Genomic DNA, 20,754 nt, shown 5'->3' with positions numbered 1-20,754 from the left:
TACAGATAAGCAGCTGGTCACATTGTTCCCTACCCACTGGTGGAAAGCAATGTTTAGCTTGATGTAATTACTTCAACTATTGACCATACTGCCTGATGAGAACCCTTGTGTTTTGTGCCATCCCAGAGGGCATATTCCTCCTTCACTGTGCAGGCATTTCAAGAACCTCTGGGAGCTGTGCTGTCAGTCTGCATGCTGATCTATGCCTAGGAAGTGTTGCTTGAACAGATTTTGCCAGTGCTGATTTACTTGCTTTGTTTGTTTGTTTTGGGTTTTAATAATAGTATTAAAAGTCTTTGCTCCTGATGTATTTGACATTGTGCCATTGGTCCATTAGGATTTGGTTGAGTGTTGTGCATTATTTTTAATTTGCATTCACAGTATGCTCTGTAATAACTCTTTCTGAATTCTAGCAATGGATGCTGTGAATTTGTATTAGCAACAGCGCTGATTTGCACAATGGGTAGCAAAATTCATTACGAAAGAATACTTCCCGCTTCATGTCCCTTAGCACAGGAGCCCAGACTTTCCAAACAACAACAGGAATTTTTCTTAGAAAATTGTTCCTGGGATAATTGTAATGGGAAGGATTTCAAATTGAATGGAAATCATTGACACAAGCTGCTGCGGATGCCAAAAGTTTACATGGGTTCAAAAAGCAATTAGACAAAATCATGGAAGAAAAATCTAGCAAACACACAGATATCTCTCGTTCAAAGAGTCCCTGAGCCACTGATTGCTGGAGGCTGAGAAAGGATTGTGGGGAAGGATCATTGTGTGCTTCTTCCCTAGGGATCTGCTGCGAGGCACTGCCTGAGGAACATATTCTTCTAGTCTGACCCAATATGGCCTTTTCTACAGTGTCATGTTAAAAAGTCATACTAAGAGCATTTAGGAAGAAGAGAGCACGGAGAGAAATCTCTGCCTCTAGGTTAATAACTTGTAGGTCATGGGGGTTCCTACGTTAAAATCCTGCTTTATACCTTATTAGAATTAAGATCCTGTTCTCCCCATTGCTTGCTCAGGAAGAGCGTACACATTAGGTTGCAGTACGATCATGAGCATTTCAAGGCCTGCAGTGCCCTTAATTGGATGAAAGTCTTGTGTGGTGGCTAGCAGGTAAAGCACCGAGTACAATTACTGGCCTCAAGCTGGCTTATGCTAAACGGTACATTTTAGGCAGTGAATGTTTACCTGCCATGGGGCAGGATCAAGATTGCTAAAGGGGAGAAGATAGTTACCCAGTTAAACTAAATAGAGGAGTTTGGTGAAGCAGATGCAATACATTACTCTGGCACACAAATACCATAGCCAGTTTACAACAGTGAAAACCGTATTCATTTTGTGCGCAAGAGGCAAGTTCTACGGTAAATGTGACATCTTATAAAATGCTGAACATCTTCAAGACTTGTCCATGTGCCCCAATTCTTCTCATCTTGACTTTCTGTAGAGAGTGACCTGTGCCTTACAGAATGAGTCATCACTGGTATACTTGACAAATGTCCCAAAACTGGGGTTGTGAAACAATCAAACGATGACTTTTTTCCAGCTTGAAATACATGTTTTTGAGGTTTTGGGTTTTTTTTTTTGATAAAACCATTCACTTAAATTGATGACTACACTGGGAATACCCAAATACTAGTCTGACAGCTACACCTCACTCTGGGGACTCTTACGCTTTTCCAGTACGTGGGACTCCAGCCCCACAGAATATGTTTAGTACCTTTGCCATCTTCCTAATTGTACCAGTCATCTCCCCTCCTATTTGCAATAGCTAATATCCCTGTGACAGCCATCGCTTAGATGAAAAAGCAGGATTAGGAAAGTATTTAATGAACTTTAATTGCTTCTTAATATGATTTAGCTGCTGGAAATAAGGCGGCTAAACTAGCATCGTATGACCAGGCAGCCCTACAGGCACCACTACAAGACCTCTTTTGAGATGTAATGCTGTCAACCTGGGGGCAGCAGCCATTCAAGGATGATACCCAAGGTGGTACTTTACTTTTCCAAGTTAGGGACTAAGTAGAGATGCAGAAACTCAGTGGCAAAGGCATCGTGACACCACTTGGCTGATTAGTGACATCTTTCCTCTGTGCAAGGCAGATTATTAGTTCCCACTGACTCAGGGAACTAATGGGAATCAGAAGCTGGGAGATGCTGCCCCTCACGGATGCCGCTGCCAAGACGTGGCAGCTTCTGGCTGTCCGGTGGGTGGCAGTCCTGGCGTATGCTATCTGGTTTCCTCCTGTGCAGCATCTTTGGCACCTGTGCTCTCGTTATCGACCTTAGGTTACCTGACACAGTCACTACAGACGTGGCAACACGATGCAAGAGACAAACGTGGGCTTGAAATCCAGGGTTCCTGAACTGTAATCCTGATTTACCATTGATTCCCATCTCGCCTTTTGTTAGGTCACTTTATCTCTGTAGTAAGCTGCTGTGTCAGTAAATTAAGGCTGATAACACCTAGAGGTATTGTGACAATCGATCAATAAATGTTTGTAAAGTTGTTTGTAAACATCAAGCACTAAGTGCCAAGTCTCATTTATACAGACACCATTTATAATCTTCCTTTTTTCTTTGCAGGAACTTGAACACGACACAAAGATTAACCTTTTGATCTGGGGGAAAAAATCCGTTGATATCGTAGACTGATGTTGGCAGCAGAATTCATGCTTGAAATACAGTGTCCTCACTGACATCACTGAATTTCTCATGTATTAATGACAGCAATACTGCAGAACTCATGGGAAAATTGTACAGCAGAGGGAAATAATAGTGAGAAAGAAAACAGAAATATTTTCTGGACTGCAATTCTTAGTTTTCTTTCATTCACAGCTGGTACAGAATACTTTTAGGCTTTCTAAAATGACTGATTTATTCTGTGTTTTACACAGCCTTTTATAGATATTATGAAACAGTTTGATAATAGCCATTAACATAAATAGGAATCTGCTTTTTTTCCTGAGGTTTCTCTGAAGTTTTCCTGAGGAAACTGTGGGATTGAAGTTTCTAACATCTGCTAACAAGTGAACACGTATTTACCTTGAAAAGCTTAACTGTTGGCCCCCTGCATATTCATACATAATGGCAACTGGATTTAGAGGATAGGCCTGAAGCTGCAGCAAAATTTTTGCAAAACGTAATTTGTTGAAGAAGTTCATGATTTATGACAGTCTCAAAATAGCAAGCCTCTTCAGGATTTGAGAAGCCTTACCACTGTTTTTTGTTTCTCTATTCTGACCAAGTATTTCAAAGCTGGGAGCACTGAGCCATGCTCACCGAGGGGCTGCGCACTGAGGCCACACCACACCACACCTGCTGTCTCCGCTGCAGCAGCCCACCCCGGCTCTCTAACGCACTCGCACCAGCACCCGAACTAGCGAGCCGTGGTTCCTCTCACCAGTGCCCTGACAAATGCCCCAAAAGATAATTTGGTATTTCCTGGCATACTGCGTGTTCCCTTTGCAGCATCACAGCTGGTGCTGCACAGCTCCTCGGATGGATCAGAGGCATCCTGCCTGTTACTGTAGTATCTAATCACTTATTGGTCACATAACCAAGTCCCTTGTTACTTCATTTTTACAGCTACAATAAATAGAGTTCTTGTTTTTGAGGCTTTCAAACCACCGTCTTCAGAACACAGTGAGAGCAGTACTGCAGATGCTCAGGGGAATGCTTATACATAGGGAAAAAAGGAAGGATACAGAAGAATTGGAAAGAACCAGTAAGATGTTAGTCTGTCATGACTGAAGGGCTGCTTGAACCCACAGCATCTCTGTTACCATTCTCTTAATGAAGGGTCAAACAATGGAGACTTGTCATACCATAAGGCTTCTCATAGCAATGGCTGGCCTTGTGAAAACACCACTAAGGAAAAGAACATAGTTAAGCATAACATGCACATTTGTTATGCAAACTTTTATTTACCAAAACCATACCAAACACATTTAGGAAAGCAGGTTGAATCTTGTTTAAAAATAAGATGAGAAGATACTAAAGGAGCAGCAACCTCAGTTTACCAGTCACTGGGATAAGGCAGCCCAGCCAGGCATCTCCCTGCGGTCTCTCCTGCATTCCTGCCCTGGCTCCTCGCTGTGTAACTTCTCCACATTGATGCTGCCTTACCCCTGCGTTGTACCTTGCTGCACTCCCTGTTGCCCAAACTTGCTGCCCAGTGATCTCCCAGCACAGCTCCCTCTCTTTGCCCCCTCAGTGGAAGTGTCGACGGCGTCTTAATCCCTCCCATCACACAAGAACCTTCCAGTCGGACTTGCTACTGAGTAATAACCTATTAGCAGAGGCTGCCAAGGTGCTGGCCCTCACGCCGCGGCCAGCTCGCCGGGCCGCCCCGCCCAAGCCCGCCTGCCCCGGCGCCGCGAGCCGGCCCCCCTCACAGCGCGGCGCCGCCATGCCGCGCGGCGCCGCCCCGAGCGGGAGCCCCCCCGCCCCCCGACATGGCGGCCAGCTCCGCGCACCTGCCGCGCCGCCCGCCGGAGGGGAAAGTTTGGCGGGAGCCCTGCCTGCGCCTGCCCCTGCCCCTGCCCCTGCCCCCGCCCGCCCCGGCCCCTTGGCGCGGCCGCACCCTGCCAGGCCGGGGTAACTCAGCCCTTGGCGCGCGGGGGGAGCTGATGGCGGCGGCGCAGGGCTGCAGCCGCCGGAGCGGGTGAGGGGCGGGGCGGAGAGACCCTGTGGCTGCCATGGCCACCGCCCTCCCCGCAGCCTCCCTTAAATATTATGGGGCGGCCGTAGCTGCGGTGGGTGCTGCTGCTGAGCGCACGATGCGGGCTGCTATCGGCTTGGCCGCGGCGCTGGGCAGCCTGCTGCTGGGCGGCTGCCTTCTGCGGCCGGGGGGCGAGGAGTCCCTCCGCGCCAGGTAGAGCCGGCCTCGCCCGCCCTGCGCCGGCTGGCGGCGGCGGGGAGCCCGGGCGGGGCCGGAGCGGGACGTGGTGATTCCTCCCCGCCCGGCAGCTGCCGCCCCTTCGCCGGGGGGACCGCGGCGGGGCCCGGGCGTTGTGTTTTTTATTTATTTTTATTTTTATTTTTTTCCCCCGGCTCGGTTTTCGCCCGGGGACTTCGCAGGGTGTGAGTGATTCGCGGGGAAGGAAGCGGAGCCGCTCACGTGCGGCAGCGTTTGCTCGGTGGTTCTGACAACTTTGTTTTCCCGTCTCGCCTGCCAGGAGCTGGGAGAAGGACGCCCGGGTAGCTGCGGTCACGCCGGCAGCGGTGCGAGCGCTCAGGGCTGCGCTGGCGCCTCGTCCTCGGCCCCAGAACAGGTACAGGCAGCGCGTCTCACTTAGTGCGAGCCTTGTCCTTGTTGTAAAAGGCCTGCAAAAGCAAGAATTTGCCTTAGTCCCAGTTTTTTTTGTTGTTGCTGGTTTTTTTTGTTTGGACATTCGGAGACAAAGTGAAAACTTAGACTGAGAAAATCAAAATTCACTTTTCACTAGTTGTAGAAAATTTATTTGCTAGTAGGCCTGTGTAATGACAGCTATCACTGTGGTTGGTTTTGTGCCCAACAAAATGTTGCATATAGTAGTTTTGTTAATATATTGCAAAAAGTGTTGAATAACATGTTCCAGGTATCTTCTACTCTCTTTTCCAGGAAGCTGAGGCTGGGTAATACTACTATTTTTATAATGTGTATTTAGTTCAAAATACAGATTTTTCCTTTAATATACATAGGCTTAAGGCCAGACATTTGAAGCCTTTTACATATTATTTAGCATCTTATTCCTTGGGAGCCCTTTTGTTTGACCCCGTGCCTTGCTCTTTTATATTGTAGATCTTTGCCTTGCAGCCTATTTTATACTGTGAAGTTTAATATAGAAATTGTTGGTAAAACTAGTTGTGAAACAAGTTGTGTCTTATGTGCAAGCTTTGATATTAACCATTCTGTTTTCGTGCTCTTGAGTCTCCTCGCACCATAGGAGAACTAATAGTGCAGGAGAGGGTGTTAACCACACATGAGGTACTAGTATGTAAGAAATAATTTGTGAATACTTCTGCTATTTTGTTTGACTTCGTATGGCCTCATTAACATTGCACCTCCAATGTTTAGTGTGTGTTAATAAATATTATGGTCAAAAACATACAAAAAAATAGAATTTCTTTAACTGGAACTGTGATGTACTGGCTATATTGAAGTGAATGGTGACAATGCCAGTTGGCCTTACTGAGGGCAACATCTCCCCAGTCTGCCTGAAACTTGAGGTTGAAATAACATAGGCTTTTCCTGAGTGAATACAAGTGACCATAGTACTAATAATCATTGCAAAGTAGCCTTACAGTAGGTTTCTTATGGTTTTCCATGGGAGACCCTTGTGCTCCCTGCCTCAGAATTTAGGACTTGTATTTGTCATAAGTTTATAACATCTTTCAAAATTAGATTGAAACAGAAGAAAGTCTGCAAATGCTACTGTTCCTTTTAACTCCTGTTACGTTTTTCTAACTTGCTTTGCTCTCCTGTGTTCATTTTTTACCTTTCTGCTTTTTTCCTTCTTTTTCCACTTCTTACAGTTTAGTGGTTTTGCAGTAGGTACTCTGTTCTGCTTTATTTTTGTAGCTGTCATGCCATTCTCCTTTCAACTGTTTTGTGTTATGTCTGTGGTTCTCCCCCCACCCTGTCTTCTCATACTCTTCTTTTTTCCTGCCTGTTTCTGGGCTGCAGTCTTCTGCCACTCAGCAGTGTGTGCTAAACCGTGGAGTCAAATTGACTAGAAATGCTGGCAGAGAGCACTTCAGAGAACAGGAGTCTAGTCACTTCCCATCTGCTATTAGCACAGTTACAACTGGAGCAAAGAAAGAGGAAACAAGACATACTGAAGAGGTTTGAAAATCCATGGCATGTATGGGTCAGTCTTTAATCTCTCTAAGGCAAGTGAGCATGAAATTTCAGATACGTGTTTTTGGTTCAACTACTTTGAGGATTTTGGCACCAATTTGGAACTATTTTTCCTCAACCTGAAATTGTTAGTGACTAAGTGACTGCAGAAGTGTAACAAGTAAATTATTCATCAAAAAAGGTTTAATTTCACTCCAGCTCCTATAACCTAAACTTTGGAGAGGTGGTTTGTTGGCTGAATCCAAGAGGAGATGTTGTCTTTCTCACCTGAGTGACTATGCTCAGTAAGCTGGCCTGATGGGAGTTTATGGTGCATGTTTGGCATATGAGGAAGGAAAGAGAGCTGCTGGATTGACCAGGAGCTGCAACTTAATCCAGAGAGCAGCTGGACTGGGCAGGGAGCCATGCTGGAGGGATTTGATCCAGACAGCAGCTGGACTGAGCCTGGCTGAGGGCCATGCTGGGAGGATTTGATCCAGAGAGCATTTGGACCAATTCAGGAGGCTCAGACCAATCCCTCAGTGATGGAGACAGATGATCTGAGCAATAGGAAGTAGATTCTGGTTTTCATTGGGATTTTGCTGCATTATCCATAAGTATAGCAAAAGGACAGGCCTTAGTTGGAATAGGTTGTATAGGTGTTAGTGAATTTATGAATCAGATCCAGCTATGTTAGTATGTTGATGAATAAAATTAGGAACAGTCTAGTGGTGCAGGCTTCCTGAAGCGTTGTTCTCCTGATGTACCCTGAGCATTTGACTAGCACGGCTGTGTTGCTGACAGCAGTGTCCCTTCCTGCATAAGGGCAAGAATGTGTGCACAGGTGTTAAGTTAGACTTTAAGACCTCTTCATCAGTTTGACATGTTTCTCTGGCAAGCCAAGATTTTTCCCACTGGCTTTGGTGGGAGGATCCAGGAAAGGGAGGGGGGGGGGAAAATCAACCCCCCCCCCCCCCGCAGTTTCTTGCCATATGCGCTTCTCTTCTTGAACTCCAGTCAGAATTAGTAGCCTAGACAATCTTCAGACTCACAAGCTAATCTTTCCTTTTACCGTGTTTTCCTGGGCTGTTGGATGCTTATCTGTAATACAGCTCTTTAAGGTCCTGTTATTCTGTTGCCTCAATATTAAAGGCTAATCTGTTCTTTTACTTTGAGTAATTCTTTTAAAAGGATGAAACTTATGTAGGTAGGAGATTGGTTCAGACTGTCATAGATATTTAGGCAGCTATTATGCACAGCTATAATTAGGTGGTGACTAGGCACCTAAAGTTCTCTGAAGACCTGTGTTTTAGTCAATAACCTTGAAGATGCAGTTTGTTCATTACAGGACATTTCTTAGTGCTTTTCCATGTTAAATTTTAGAAATCACAAACAATATGGCTGCCTCTTTAGTATGACTTCCAGTTTTTTGTCTTGGGTTTATTTCAGTGTAATATGTCTATTAGTAAGGTTTCTTGCTGACAACAAGACTGTTGTTAGTAAGATTTCTCTAGTATTCACTTAACTTATTCATCTGACCAGCATCATTTATACTGCGATACCATTGTTTTCTGTCAAATCCTCATCTCCATGTGTCATACAGTACTCTTGGTTTTTTTAAGCTGTAACTGCAAGTACAGTTTAAACTGGCATAAGACAACAATGCAGCTGAAAGAGTAGTCCTGTCCTTACGCCACCTGAAGACACTTGGTCCTCCCTCCCCACCTGTGTTTGTGCCAGCATATGTGTTTGTGTAATCACAGCATTAATAGCAGAACAGAGGGCTCAGTGCTGCTGGTGCTCATTAGAGGACAGTGGCAGTAAGAAGAGTATTTAGGTAGTTTTTCCTGTCGTGAGGCCCAGAGTGCGCTATGTTAAGCCTCGGCAGAAATTTTGGCTCCTTTTGTACTGCCCAGGAATGCATGGCAGGTGAATAAAATGAACTCCTACCAGGAAGGTGAAAATAGCTTTCTCAAGACAATTTATTTACACTGTAAGTGCAGAGTTATACAAGTAATAACAAGGCAGCAGTTCCCTGAAGAACTGACCACCACTATTCTGTCATTCTGTTTGTGCCATCAATTTAAGACCTCCGCTTACTAGTTTCCTAACTTATTCTGTCTTCACTGATTCAAGACAAGCACAGCCTAGAAATTGTTGGGATAATTGAACAGTGGGAGGAAGTGATCGAGGAACTATGAGTAAACAGGTTAAATTAATACAATGTTTCACAGTTTTGGTTTCTCCAATTTCTCTCTCAGCAGCAGATCTTTATGTAGGCCTAAGGAATAAACAACTATACTTAATTAACTGTGCTACAGAGACCTGTACATTCTGCCTAATGTCAAAACATTGTATTCTGGCAGGCAGAAGAGATAGGCTATTACCAAGATTATGAACAGTAGCTTAGTATATTGCACAAATAATTTACTACAGTTTAGATTAGTCAGCACTGGTGGCCACTTCACTAATTTTACTGCTGTCTTAGTATCTTTTCCCTTCATTCCCCAGTGATGCGTGCAGATGCATTCTAGGAGCGTGTTTCTAGCACATGCCTCATGTATTAGTTATGTCTAAATGAATAGGTGTTCAGTTGAAAGCTGTTGCCAGGACACATTTATGTTCTGACAGTAGTGAAAGGTTTCCCAGCCTCTTTCTGTTTACTTGGTGCGAGTGAAACTGCTCTGTCATTCTACCTATGGCTACTACTCTAAGATCATTTCAGTGCAAGTACCTTATTATATTCTTTTCACTTTACCCACCATAAGACTTGGAATATTGCTTGCCATATTATATGTCACCTGATGTATGGATTTATAAATCCATACTATCTGATGTTATGTATAACTTTGAATATACCAGAAGGACTACCAAATAATTTTGAAACAAGCTGCATTTTGAACACCTAATTTAGCATTCCTTGGATAAGCAAAACTTCCATGGAAACTTGAACAAGGGTAGTAGGATTTGTCTCTTTCACAGTTACTGTGAAAATGTTACAAGACAAGTTCTTGCTCCTATTGTTTGATTAAAACCATTTTATAGCCCATTTCACCAAGCATTTAGCTTGTATATTGACTTATTAGCCAAAGTCTTGGGAACCTTGAAAACATCAATATATTCTTATCTGATTCATTTAAATTGGTGTCAAAGGTAGCAGTTAAGATCACTCTTCCTAGGGAAGTATGGATTACAGGTTTTTAATAACTCTAGTATTCAACTAATACAGTATGAAATTCAAATACAAATGAGTGTCTCCAACAGAGAAGTTAAGGCAGAAGGTATTCACAATCTGGATAGTGGTGTTCAGTGCCAAATCTGGTAGAAAGATATAAATGTGAATGAAGTTTAGCATGCAGAAGTTATCCTGTCTAACTGGAGATGCTCAGCTGGACCAGAGTTCAGAGGTTTTGTGCTGCTTCAGGGAGGAAAAAAATAAGAAGATGCAGAAAAAAATGGAACAACTAGTTTTGCTGGGCAGGGAGTGGATAAAGGCGATGAGTGGGATTTTCTGATAATGTTAAGTGTGGGCTTAATTCCATTTGAAATTAGGGGTAAAATTCTTGTTGCTTTCAGAGCTGCTAAGCAGTTCAGTTCTGAGCTCTTCTGAAAATCTTGCCCCATGTTCTTTCAGTTGTTTTCAGCTGTTTTTGTGGGAGTCCTTCCAGAAAGTGGAAAGTCCCACTTTCAGTTCTGGACATATCTTTGTTGCAGTATAATTCACTGTACTGTATTTCCTTTTTCCATCTATTTTTTTCCCTACCAACCATCACTTTTTCATCTCTTTTACATTCATCCTTTTTCCTACTCAGATCACTTTTTTTAGTTTGGGTTTGCTGCTTTTAAAGAGCTTCCTTTTTCTGACCCTCCCCGTTCCACTGCTCCTCCATGCTTCCTTGTTAACTATCCATTTAGCCTTGGTTATTCCCTGGATCAAGGCTCTCTATAGCCTCTGGCTTGAATGCTGCAGGTGCAGAAAAAGAAAATTTGGGCAAAGGACTTTACACTTAGTTTCTGCATGGGGCGTCTTGGAGTAACCTGCCTCTCCGGCCCAGTCACTAGAGCGTGATTACGAACAGGATGAGACTAGGTTTCTCCCTATTTCTGCTTTTCTTTCATTCCTTCTAACCATCCTCCTGAGGGAAGACAGATATTTCTTGAGTTGTAAGTACAGGCTTATTCTTATAGGATAGATTCGCTGTGGGCAACTTTCTTTCTTTTCTTAAGTTTGTTATATTTGTGGCCATAGACTCCCTCAGGACTTCAGCTTTGTCCATAGTCTGTAGAACTGCACAGAAGTGTGTGCAATCCATGTCTTAAAGATTTTACTGTTTAAGGAGCTGTTGTTGTCTGTCATCTTGTGGGCAAGACATAGACTAACAGAATGCTGATAAACGGGGCATGTGATTTTTATCTAATATGGATCTGTTAGTTAAAGTACAGATGGTGCTGTTAGTTCCTCAAATTACCATAGTTAGGATGTGGTCCTCTAGCTGTTTGTACATGATAAAAACTCTTTTAGATTTTGGCCAGTAAGAATGTCTTTGAGCATCTACAACTTTAAAGGGATCGTGGAACAATGGCCATGTTTCATGAAGTGGAAATCATGTCATATCTTGTTGGTTTGAACTCAAACTTGAAGTTCTCGTCTAGCTTAAGTTTGCAAGATTAGGTGGATGTAGCCTGATACATGTATAGTTAGGCATGTTATCTGGTTTTACTGGAAACATTCGTTTAGTGCAATTCTAAATATTGAGCAAAGTCTGTCATCTGCTAGGCCAGATAAATTCATTTAGTGCTAAATGTTGCCTACCGTGACTGTTCTAAGTGGTCAGAAATCTATCCAAGTTGGATGTGTGCACAACTCTGCAAGAAATAATGCAGCAGAAGCCCAACATGCCCATTGCACACCCTTTTTTATTTGAATGCAGAAATCTTCCACTCATATGAAGCAGAGGCTGCTTTGACTGGGCCAAAGGAAATTGAGAAATTCAACCTTTACTAAAATAAGTCATTGTTTTGCATGTCTTGCAAATAAATTGTTATCTGTGTATCTTTTTGTACCACATAAAGAGCTTTGAGTAAATTTCACATAAAAAAACCACAGAAGAAATGTTTTGGTGATTGACTGTGAGTTTCTATTATACTGAGAAAGAATTTGGATTAAGAATCATGTCTGTTTTTTCCCCACATTTTTGTCATTTCAAACAATCTATATGAGTCATGGAAAGGGGAAAAAAGACTCCTTATTCCTGTTTTTCCCCTTTTGATGGCTATAAAAGTGACAGTCAGGATTTAATGACAAAACTGAACTGGGATTTATTTTGCTCATTCTTTTTTTATCCAACTTCTTCCTTTTTGAATTTATCAAGTCTTGAAATGGAATTATGTGGATAAAAAACAATTATGTATTAAAAACAAAATAGTTTCTTTCAATTTAGTTTCAGTTCTGTGAATTTAAAAAGGCTAAAGGTCTCTTGAATAAAGCTTATTTGGTTGAGAGAACTTTATTCACTGCCTCCACTGATGTCAGGACATAAATTAATAGGAAGCTAAGCAAACCTTATGTTGTTTCTCTGCATAGAGCTGAATCCTCCTTGTGAAAGCATGTTAGTTCTCAGGTGATGCCTGCGAATGCATCTAGCAGAGATCTGCTCAAACCTGAAAGCTGACTCCCAACTTGCTCTTCCTGGCCAGCTGCTTGTGTTGCAGAAATCCTCCCCTGGCCAGCTGGGGTTCAGAAGTGCTCGGGTCACTTTGAGTAGACCTCAGACAGGCACCCAGTGTCTTGATTTTTAGTCGTAATGAAAGACCATTTGCAGCAGTAACATGCACTTGGCTTATGATATTGATAGTTCGTTCTGTCTGTGTGTGTGTCTCTCTCTCTTTTTTTTTTTTTTTTTTTTTTTATTTTTAAGGTAATGTTTATACAGCTAAGCTTAGCTTGTAGCCACTTTGCCTGCTTTAAGCTGCAGCTGCAGAAGAAGGATCCTTTTCAGCTTACTGAGTTAAAGAAGCAGAGAGGGGAAACATGAGTCAGTACTAACTGGATTTGTTTGGGAGCAGGTACTGGCCCCTTTTATGAAAAGAAGGGTCCCAGCTGGTACTTCGGTGTATGCGGAACTGTTCAGACCAAGCTACAGTAAACCTGTGTGTTTAAACTTTGTAGACAGAATATTTGCTGCCCCTTAAAATGTAAGATCTACCAAGCTGTGCATTTGATCCCTTGAACTGTGTGCTTGGAGAGCCTTCTGTCCTGCTGGAAAAGAGTTAGGTAAGAAGCTGTATCCAAAATCAGCAGTGGAGCTCTTGGCACATGGTGCCAGCTGTTACTATCTGTTAAAGTCACTGCAAACTGAAAGAACCAAGGCTTATGTTGTGTCACCTTATCATTGCCCTCAGCAAGGGGTCTGCAGACAGCAGTGTACCTATGCTTGCTCAGGGGCACTGGGTGTGTGCAGGGGAGAACTTCCTGGTGGTGGAAAGAGGGGGAGAGCTGGTCTCTCCTTCACAGCCCACTGCCTGGGTGAACTGCTCCTGTGGAGGGCCCATTTCTGCAGGAAATTTATGGGCGATAAAAAGAGAGGGAAAGGCCCTTTATTCTTTTTCTTCCCCTATCATAGCTATAAAAATGCCAGTCAGTTTAGAGCAAAATAAATGCTAGTTTATTTTGGTACTTTCTTCTTTGATCAGACTTCTTCCCATTTGAATTATTTATGACTGGAAATGGCATCTTGCCCAAATAAGAGCTGCAGAATCAGCATGTTAGAAATCTTCTTGAAAAGTGGTCTCAATGTTTTAGGAAGTGAAGCCAATGTAATTTTGGTCCTTGTTAGTAAAAGGAATGGTAACGCCAATGCAGGAGCAAAGTAGGTACTTTTGCATCATATACAAAGCATTAAGACCCTTAGTCTTTAGAGCAGGAGTGCCTCTGTGCAGAGCTGGCTTGGCTTCCGTGCCCTTCTGAGAACAGCACGGGGGCTGCTCACTGCTGCAGTTCACACCCAGGAATGAGTGTCTGTCTTCTACATCTCTAATTCTGGTTTGGGTAGATAGGCTTCAGGGTCCATAAGTAGCAAATGGAATAAGACCTTGGTATCTCAGTTATTTACTAATTTACAGCTCCATCTTCTACCAGGACTGCTAGAGCAAGAGCACCACACAGGAGTTTGGTGAAAATAAGACAACAGGAATTAAAGATCATTGTCTGGCACTTGCCTTGGTTCCCTTTTCAAATATTTATTCTCACTGTGTAAATAAAGAATAAACAAGGGAAGGGGTCTTTAAGCTCAAGTCACTAGCTTAGTGACTTGAGCTTAATACTCCCTCCCATGTTTTGCTTGAACTAAGGTTCAAGAATAAAGTTCCACTTCACCTGCTGTTTTTCATATTTCCTGTACATTTTTAGATTGGCTCTGAATATTGCATTTCATCAAAAACTTTAGAAAATCATATCTGCTAAAATACTCTAATGATAAATATTTTAAGTATCTTCAAAACGTAATGTTCAAGAGGCTTCCCATTTAATTTTTTAAATTACACTTCTGCTTTACATTGTAATCAATGTAATTCATAGTGTGAAATGGGATTATTTAAAGAGTCAAATATGTTACAGTTGCTAGCAGCAAACTCCCCTTTTCACCAGAGCTTCACAATAGAAGTGACTAAGATTTCCTTGGTAATGTTTTCAGCTAAAACCAACAGTTATTAATCTCATTGTCATAGAAAATTAAATGCAGCAGCGTTGTCAGAATGTTCTCTCTTTTAAAGTTTGTTGCCTTCCCCCCCCCCCTTTTTTTTTTTTTTTTTTAAACAGAACAACTACTAATAAATATGGAATTTACCAGTTTGAACAGGCTTCAAAATGCAAGGCAATTCAGGACAATATTTTGTTGTCATCTATCAAGAAAAAAAGGTAGGTGTTTGCTTTGCTTTCTGCTTTGTTTATTTTAAATAGAAGACTAAAAGATTGTCCTCCTTTTGCACATAATTCTCACTGGTACTGATATGGAACTATACAACAGGAAACTGAAATTGTTCAACCAGTTTTTGCTTGTATCTTTTCTTTCATATATTAGGTTTGTTCTAGGTTGGATTCTTTTTTTTTTCTCCTCACAATGCGAGTCAACAAGATTTCTCATTCCCATTTAACAGCCTTTCTTACAAGATCTTTAAAAAGAGGTAAAACAGAATGTGAGGTATAATTTCATTCTTGAGTGTCTCTTTCCTGATTGGTGAACACTCCTGCTGTGAGCAACTATAATTAATAGACTCATTTCAGCATTTACACTGGAATAAGTATAAAAATTTACTAGTATAAAAATTTACTAATTAATTGCACTCATAAGAATAACTAGTCCATGGGAAATTAATTAATCAGTCATTGATACATCTTGGAAAAAACGTCCAAAATCCATTTCAGCTTTCAATTTGTCTTTCCTATCATGAAACAAAATCTTTGGTATCAATCCTGCTCAAATTCCTTGCTGCTTCCTAATGTGGAAGCAGGAGAAGCAGTCCCTTGCTTTTTACGTATAATACCTCCTGGTGCATATGGGTGCACTAATAGAGGAAACTCTAAATAAGACAGGCTTCCCACTCGGACTGAATGCTAACTTAAAGTTAAGTACATTCCATGGTGTCTTTAAAATTAGGTTATATACACTTTTTTTTTTTATTTGTAAAGAGAAGAGAAATGGAATGAGAAACAAAACCTCCACCGAAAATAGCTGTGTGGGGGTTTCTTTGTTTTCTTCCCCCCCCCCCAATCAAAGGACTGGAGAAATAACCCAAAGCCAGCATTAAGTCATGATTTTAAAACTCTCCCTGTCTTTTCTGCTCTCTCCCCACCTTTGTATTGCATTTTAAAATCTTTCACCTATTTTTTTTTAAGTCACTATATTCCCAGTATTCTGTTGTCTTTATTCTTTCAGTTCTTTAAAACACATAAATGTTTTCCTCCTTTTCCCACTTTATACTTTTTAACTTTTCTTATGGAGCTTTTTTCCCAGCTGCCTCTCCAATTCTTTTAATACCAGATTTCTTTCTTTTTCCCCTTCTGTCCTTCATCCCCCCCTAACTTCACTCTACTTTACTTCTTATTAGCTGTATTATTGCATTCTTTTCTCTCTCTTTTTTCTTTTTTTAGAATTTCTTTCCTTCCCCCCATATCTCATCAACAGCACTATCTTAAAAGTTTTTTCCCTTTTGAAGGGTGAAAACTGCTACGCTACTGTAGCACTAGTGAGAGCTGAAGTAGAGATTGGCAAACAGAGGTTAAAGAATACAGTTAACTGAAATATTGAGAGTTTAACACTGAGACAAGGACAACTGACCAGTGCATGGCCTCTAAAACCTGGTTATGGCAATACAAAAGCTATTATTCATCCTGTGTTTTACAAAGTAGTACAGGCTGCCGGAATGCAGGCTCACTTTTCACATCTAGAATGTTTTGGGGCTGAGAATGTAGGAGATTTTGAGAAAGTGTCAGACTTCTACCCTTTGGCTTAAAAAAAAAAAAAAAAAAAGGAGGGGGGGAGAAGGTGCTCCAGTAAATGAAGCAGAAGTGAACTGGGCAGCTAGGAAGAGAAATTGCCATTTGGAACATAGAGTAGGGTATTGCTTTGCTCTGTGAGTATTGCAACTCTCTGCCCTTCCCTGAGAGAAGCCACTGGGACAGGATCTTTTTGTTTTGTGTTTTTTGTGTTGTGTGTATGTGTGTTTTTTTGGAACATGTTACCCACAGGCATGGTATATAAATACTTTATATTGCAGTTGCAGAAGACTTTTGGGGAAATTCTGGACTTTCTGGCCTCCTAAGCTGGTGGAGACCAAAAAAATTAACTAGTTTAAAGCTTGTCAGATGATTTAATAGTAAAAAATGCTATGCAAGTGTGAAGTATTATTATAACAGGTATGTGCTGGTGGTGATTAAGTGCCTGAAATGCTGAGCTGTGCTGGAAGGCTTCCATTTTTATTCAGGAGTGAGCCTTGCACACACTCCTTAGGGCTTTAAAAACTGCAAGTTGTTTTGGCAGTATTAAAATGTCCAAAGGCATGAGGGATCCTTCCCTTCTCTTGCATTTCCTTCTGTTGCTTTTTGGGGGAGCATTTGTTTGTTTCTTATAAATTTTCTGCCAAGTAGGAAGATCTCCCTTTCTCACTCCTGCTTCTCAGTTTTCCTCCTAATTCAAACAGCTCTTCCCCCCCCCCCCCCGATGTTTAGGTTCAGAAATTGACCACTGGGATGGCATCCATCTCTGTTCTGACACTTCACCTACTGTCTCTATCTCAACACCACTGTCCTTGCTGTTGTCCTTTAGATACCTGCTAAAACTTAAAGATGCTTGTACTGTGTCAGTGCCTCGACTGTGCATGATAATTTCATCTTAGCCATTCCAGTTAGTGCAGAAGGCTACTATGTACCTGACAAATATCATTGGCAAAAAACCTTCAAGGCATTTTTTGCCAGCTAGGCTCATACAATATAAGCGAGTTTCCTAGGACAGCAAGTCATTATAATAGTTTGTATGCAGTTGATGGATGAAAACAGGACAGAACATGTTTTATTCACTGTTCTCAGCAGTGTAATTATTGTCTTGTCCACACATTGTTATAGTTCAATTTACCTGAGCTTTTTTTATCTTAATAATAAAATCCCTTTTTGTAGCAGTGACTATGTACTGTAAACTTGGATTTCCATGGAAATAATACATATTGTCCCAGCTCTCTAAAACGAAACAAAGGAGAAGAGTTTCACAGAATTTCACAGAATCGCTGAGGTTGGAAGGGACCTCTGGAGATCATCTAGTCCAATCCCCCTGCTCAAGCAGGGTCACCTAGAGCATATTGCACAGGGTTGCATCCAGGCGTGTTTTGAATATCTCCAGAGAAGGAGACTCCACAACCTCTCTGGGCAACCTGTTCCAGTGCTCTGCCACCCTCACAGTGAAAGAGTTTTTCCTCATGTTCAGATGGAACTGCCTGTGTTTCAGTTTGTGCCCGTTGCCTCTTCTCCTGTCACTGGGCACCACTGAAAAGAGTCTGGCCCCATCCTCTCTACACTCTCCCTTCAGATATTTGTACGCATTGATAAGATTCCCCCTCAGTCTTCTCTTCTCCAAGCTAAACAGGCCCAGCTCTCTCAGCCTTTCCTCATAAGAGAGATGCTCCAGTCCCCTAATCCTCTTTGTAGCCCTTTGCTGGACTTGCTCCAGTAGTGCCACATCCCTCTTGTACTGGGGAGCCCAGAACTGGACGCAGTACTCCAGATGTGGCCTCACCAGGGCTGAGTAGAGGGGGAGAATCACCTCCCTCGACCTGCTGGCAACACTCTTCCTGATGCACCCCAGGAGACCATTGGCCTTCTTGGCCACAGGGGCACATTGCTGCCTCATGCTTAACTTGGTGTCCACCAGCACTCCCAGGTCCTTCTCCGCAGAGCTGCTTTCCAGCAGGTCAACCCCCAACCTGTACTGGTGCATGGGGTTATTCCTCCCTAGGTGCAGGACCCTGCACTTGCCTTTGTTGAACTTCATGAGGTTCCTCTCCGCCCACCTCTCCGGCCTGTCCAGGTCTCTCTGAATGGCAGCACAGCCCCCTGGTGTATCGGCCACTCCTCCCAGTTTTGTATCATCAGCAAACTTGCTGAGGGTGCACTCTGTGCCTTCATCCAGGTCATTGATGAAGAAGTTGAACAAGACTGGACCCAGTACTGACCCCTGGGGGACACCGCTAGCTACAGGCCTCCAACTAGACTCTGCGCCGCTGATGACAACCCTCTGAGCTCTGCCATTCAGCCAGTTCTCAATCCACCTCACTGTCCACTCATCTAGCCCACACTTCCTGAGCTTGTCTATGAGGATGTTATGGGAGACAGTGTCAAAAGCCTTGCTGAAGTCAAGGGAGACAACATCCACTGCTCTCCCCTCATCTACCCAGCCAGTCCTTCCATCATAGAAGGCTATCAGATTGGTTAGGCATGATTTCCCCTTGGTGAAGCCATGCTGACTACTCCTGATCACCTTCTTTTCCTCCACGTGCTTGGAGATGGCCTCCAGGATGAGCTGCTCCATCACCTTTCCAGGGATGCAGGTGAGGCTGACTGGCCTTTAGTTCCCTGGGTCCTCCTCCTTGCCCTTTTTGAAGACTGGGGTGACACTGGCTTTTTTCCAGTCCTCAGGCACCTCTCCTGTTCTCCATGACCTTTCAAAGATGATGGAGAGTGGCTTAGCAATGACATCTGCCAGCTCCCTCAGCACTCGTGGGTGCATCCCATCAGGGCCCATGGATTTGTGGGTGTCAAGTTTGCTTAAATGATCTCTAACCCACTCCTCCTCCACCAAGGGAAAGTCTTCCTTTCTCCAGACTTTCTCTCTTGCCTCCAGGGTCTGGGGTTCCTGAGGGCTGGCCTGAGCAGTAAAGACTGAAGCAAAGAAGGCATTCAGTAACTCTGCCTTCTCTGCATCCTTCGTCACCAGGGCACCCACCCCGTTCAGCAAAGGGCCCACATTTTCCCTAGTCTTCCTCTTCCTACTGATGTATTTGAAGAAGCCCTTCTTGCTGTCCTTGACATCTCTCGCCAGATTTAATTCCAAATGGGCCTTAGCCTTCCTCGTCACATCCCTGCACACTCTGACAATGTTCCTATATTCCTCCCAAGTGGCCTGTCTCCCTTTCCACTTTCTGTATACTTCCTTCTTCTGGTTGAGTTTTGCCAGGAGCTCCTTGCTCATCCATGCAGGTCTCCTACCTCCTTTGCTTGACTTCCTACTCATAGGGATGCACCGCTCTTGAGCCTGGAGGAGGTGATGATTGAATATTAACCAGCTCTCTTGAACACCCCTTCCTTCTAGGGCTGTAACCCATGGGATTCCTCCAAGTAGGTCCCTGAAGAGGCCAAAGTTTGCTCTCCTGAGCAAAGAGGACTGTCTAGGTTACCACAGAGCCAAGGAATGAAATCCTGATTGCCGTCCTGGACTGATTCTGTTGGAGGAACAAGTCCCTGAGGGTCCTTTAAAGCAGGAAATGCCAAAATAGGCTTTCGGAGCATAAAACAAAGCTTTCTGGGCTGTAAACCCAGCTGCAGCAAGTCCCAGAGCTTTATTTTGAGTCTTAAAAATTGATTTATGGGAATATTGTCTATGTTAAGAGATCATTTCATGGAACTGAATTCAACGGAAGCCTTAAAACCTGTGCGGGCAGATGTGGTGGCTGCCTTGCCATGCTGTGGGAGCCGCAGGAGTCAGGAGCTACAGCAGTCAGGAGCCCCTGTCCTGCAGGACACCCTGCTGAGACAGCTTTGCCACTTTGGGCTCTGTGCCAGCCTCTGGCCAAGATGAGTTGTGACAATCCATGCAGCTTCGTAAGTCACAAGATGGACAAAACTTCATGTAAAGGGCAAGCACAGCTGTTGCTCTGTATTGTAATGGCTCCTAAGGGATGCTTTGTTTGGGGAAAGCTGGTGGGCTCTTAGAAACCTTTGAGCAACTCATTCAGTAGACAGCGGCAGAAAGGCAGCAATATTCTTGCATTGTAGTGGGTGTTTTTACTCTAGGTACAGGTATACTACTTCTGTTTTATGTTAAGAAGCTTCTCTTGTAGATAAGAAACTCCTCACATTTTTTGACAGTGAGTGCCTGTGGTTTCTCATGAGGCCTTAGATCTAGTGTTATGAATGACGCTTTGATTTTTCTCAGTACCAAATGTACAGGGAGGTAGAAGGAACCTTTTGGGTTGTTGAGTGCTTTGCTATTGCAAGCTACCACAAACTTTTTATATTCCTTTTTATCAATTCTCACACTCCAATTAAAAACAAGTGAGGTTTTTTGGCTTCCCAGCTCTTTTTGGAAGGCTGTTCAAAAACACACTTCTAAGTTCCAGCTTAAATAAACTGGTGGTCATTTAGCTTTGGGCCAACACTAAGCCCT

The 20,754-nt window shown here is 43.1% G+C and overlaps 1 protein-coding gene across 1 annotated transcript in view; it reads left to right on the top strand.

The window, feature by feature from the left end:
- Window positions 1–4,769: 4,769 nt before the first annotated feature.
- ST8SIA6 (ST8 alpha-N-acetyl-neuraminide alpha-2,8-sialyltransferase 6) overlaps window positions 4,770–20,754 on the top strand; it is a 40,651-nt gene continuing 24,666 nt past the window's right edge. Inside the window, exons 1-3 of the mRNA XM_067292507.1 lie at window positions 4,770–4,879; window positions 5,184–5,279; window positions 14,643–14,741. Of these exons, the coding sequence (XP_067148608.1) occupies window positions 4,785–4,879; window positions 5,184–5,279; window positions 14,643–14,741 (290 nt within the window). The 5' untranslated portion in view covers window positions 4,770–4,784. The remainder of the gene's footprint in view (window positions 4,880–5,183; window positions 5,280–14,642; window positions 14,742–20,754) is intronic.

This window comes from Apteryx mantelli, chromosome 2, assembly GCF_036417845.1.
Source record: "Apteryx mantelli isolate bAptMan1 chromosome 2, bAptMan1.hap1, whole genome shotgun sequence".
In the NCBI taxonomy this organism is placed as follows: Eukaryota; Metazoa; Chordata; class Aves; order Apterygiformes; family Apterygidae; genus Apteryx; species Apteryx mantelli.
The sequence above is the reverse complement of the archived record's forward strand: the minus strand, read 5'-3'. Positions and strand labels throughout refer to the sequence as shown.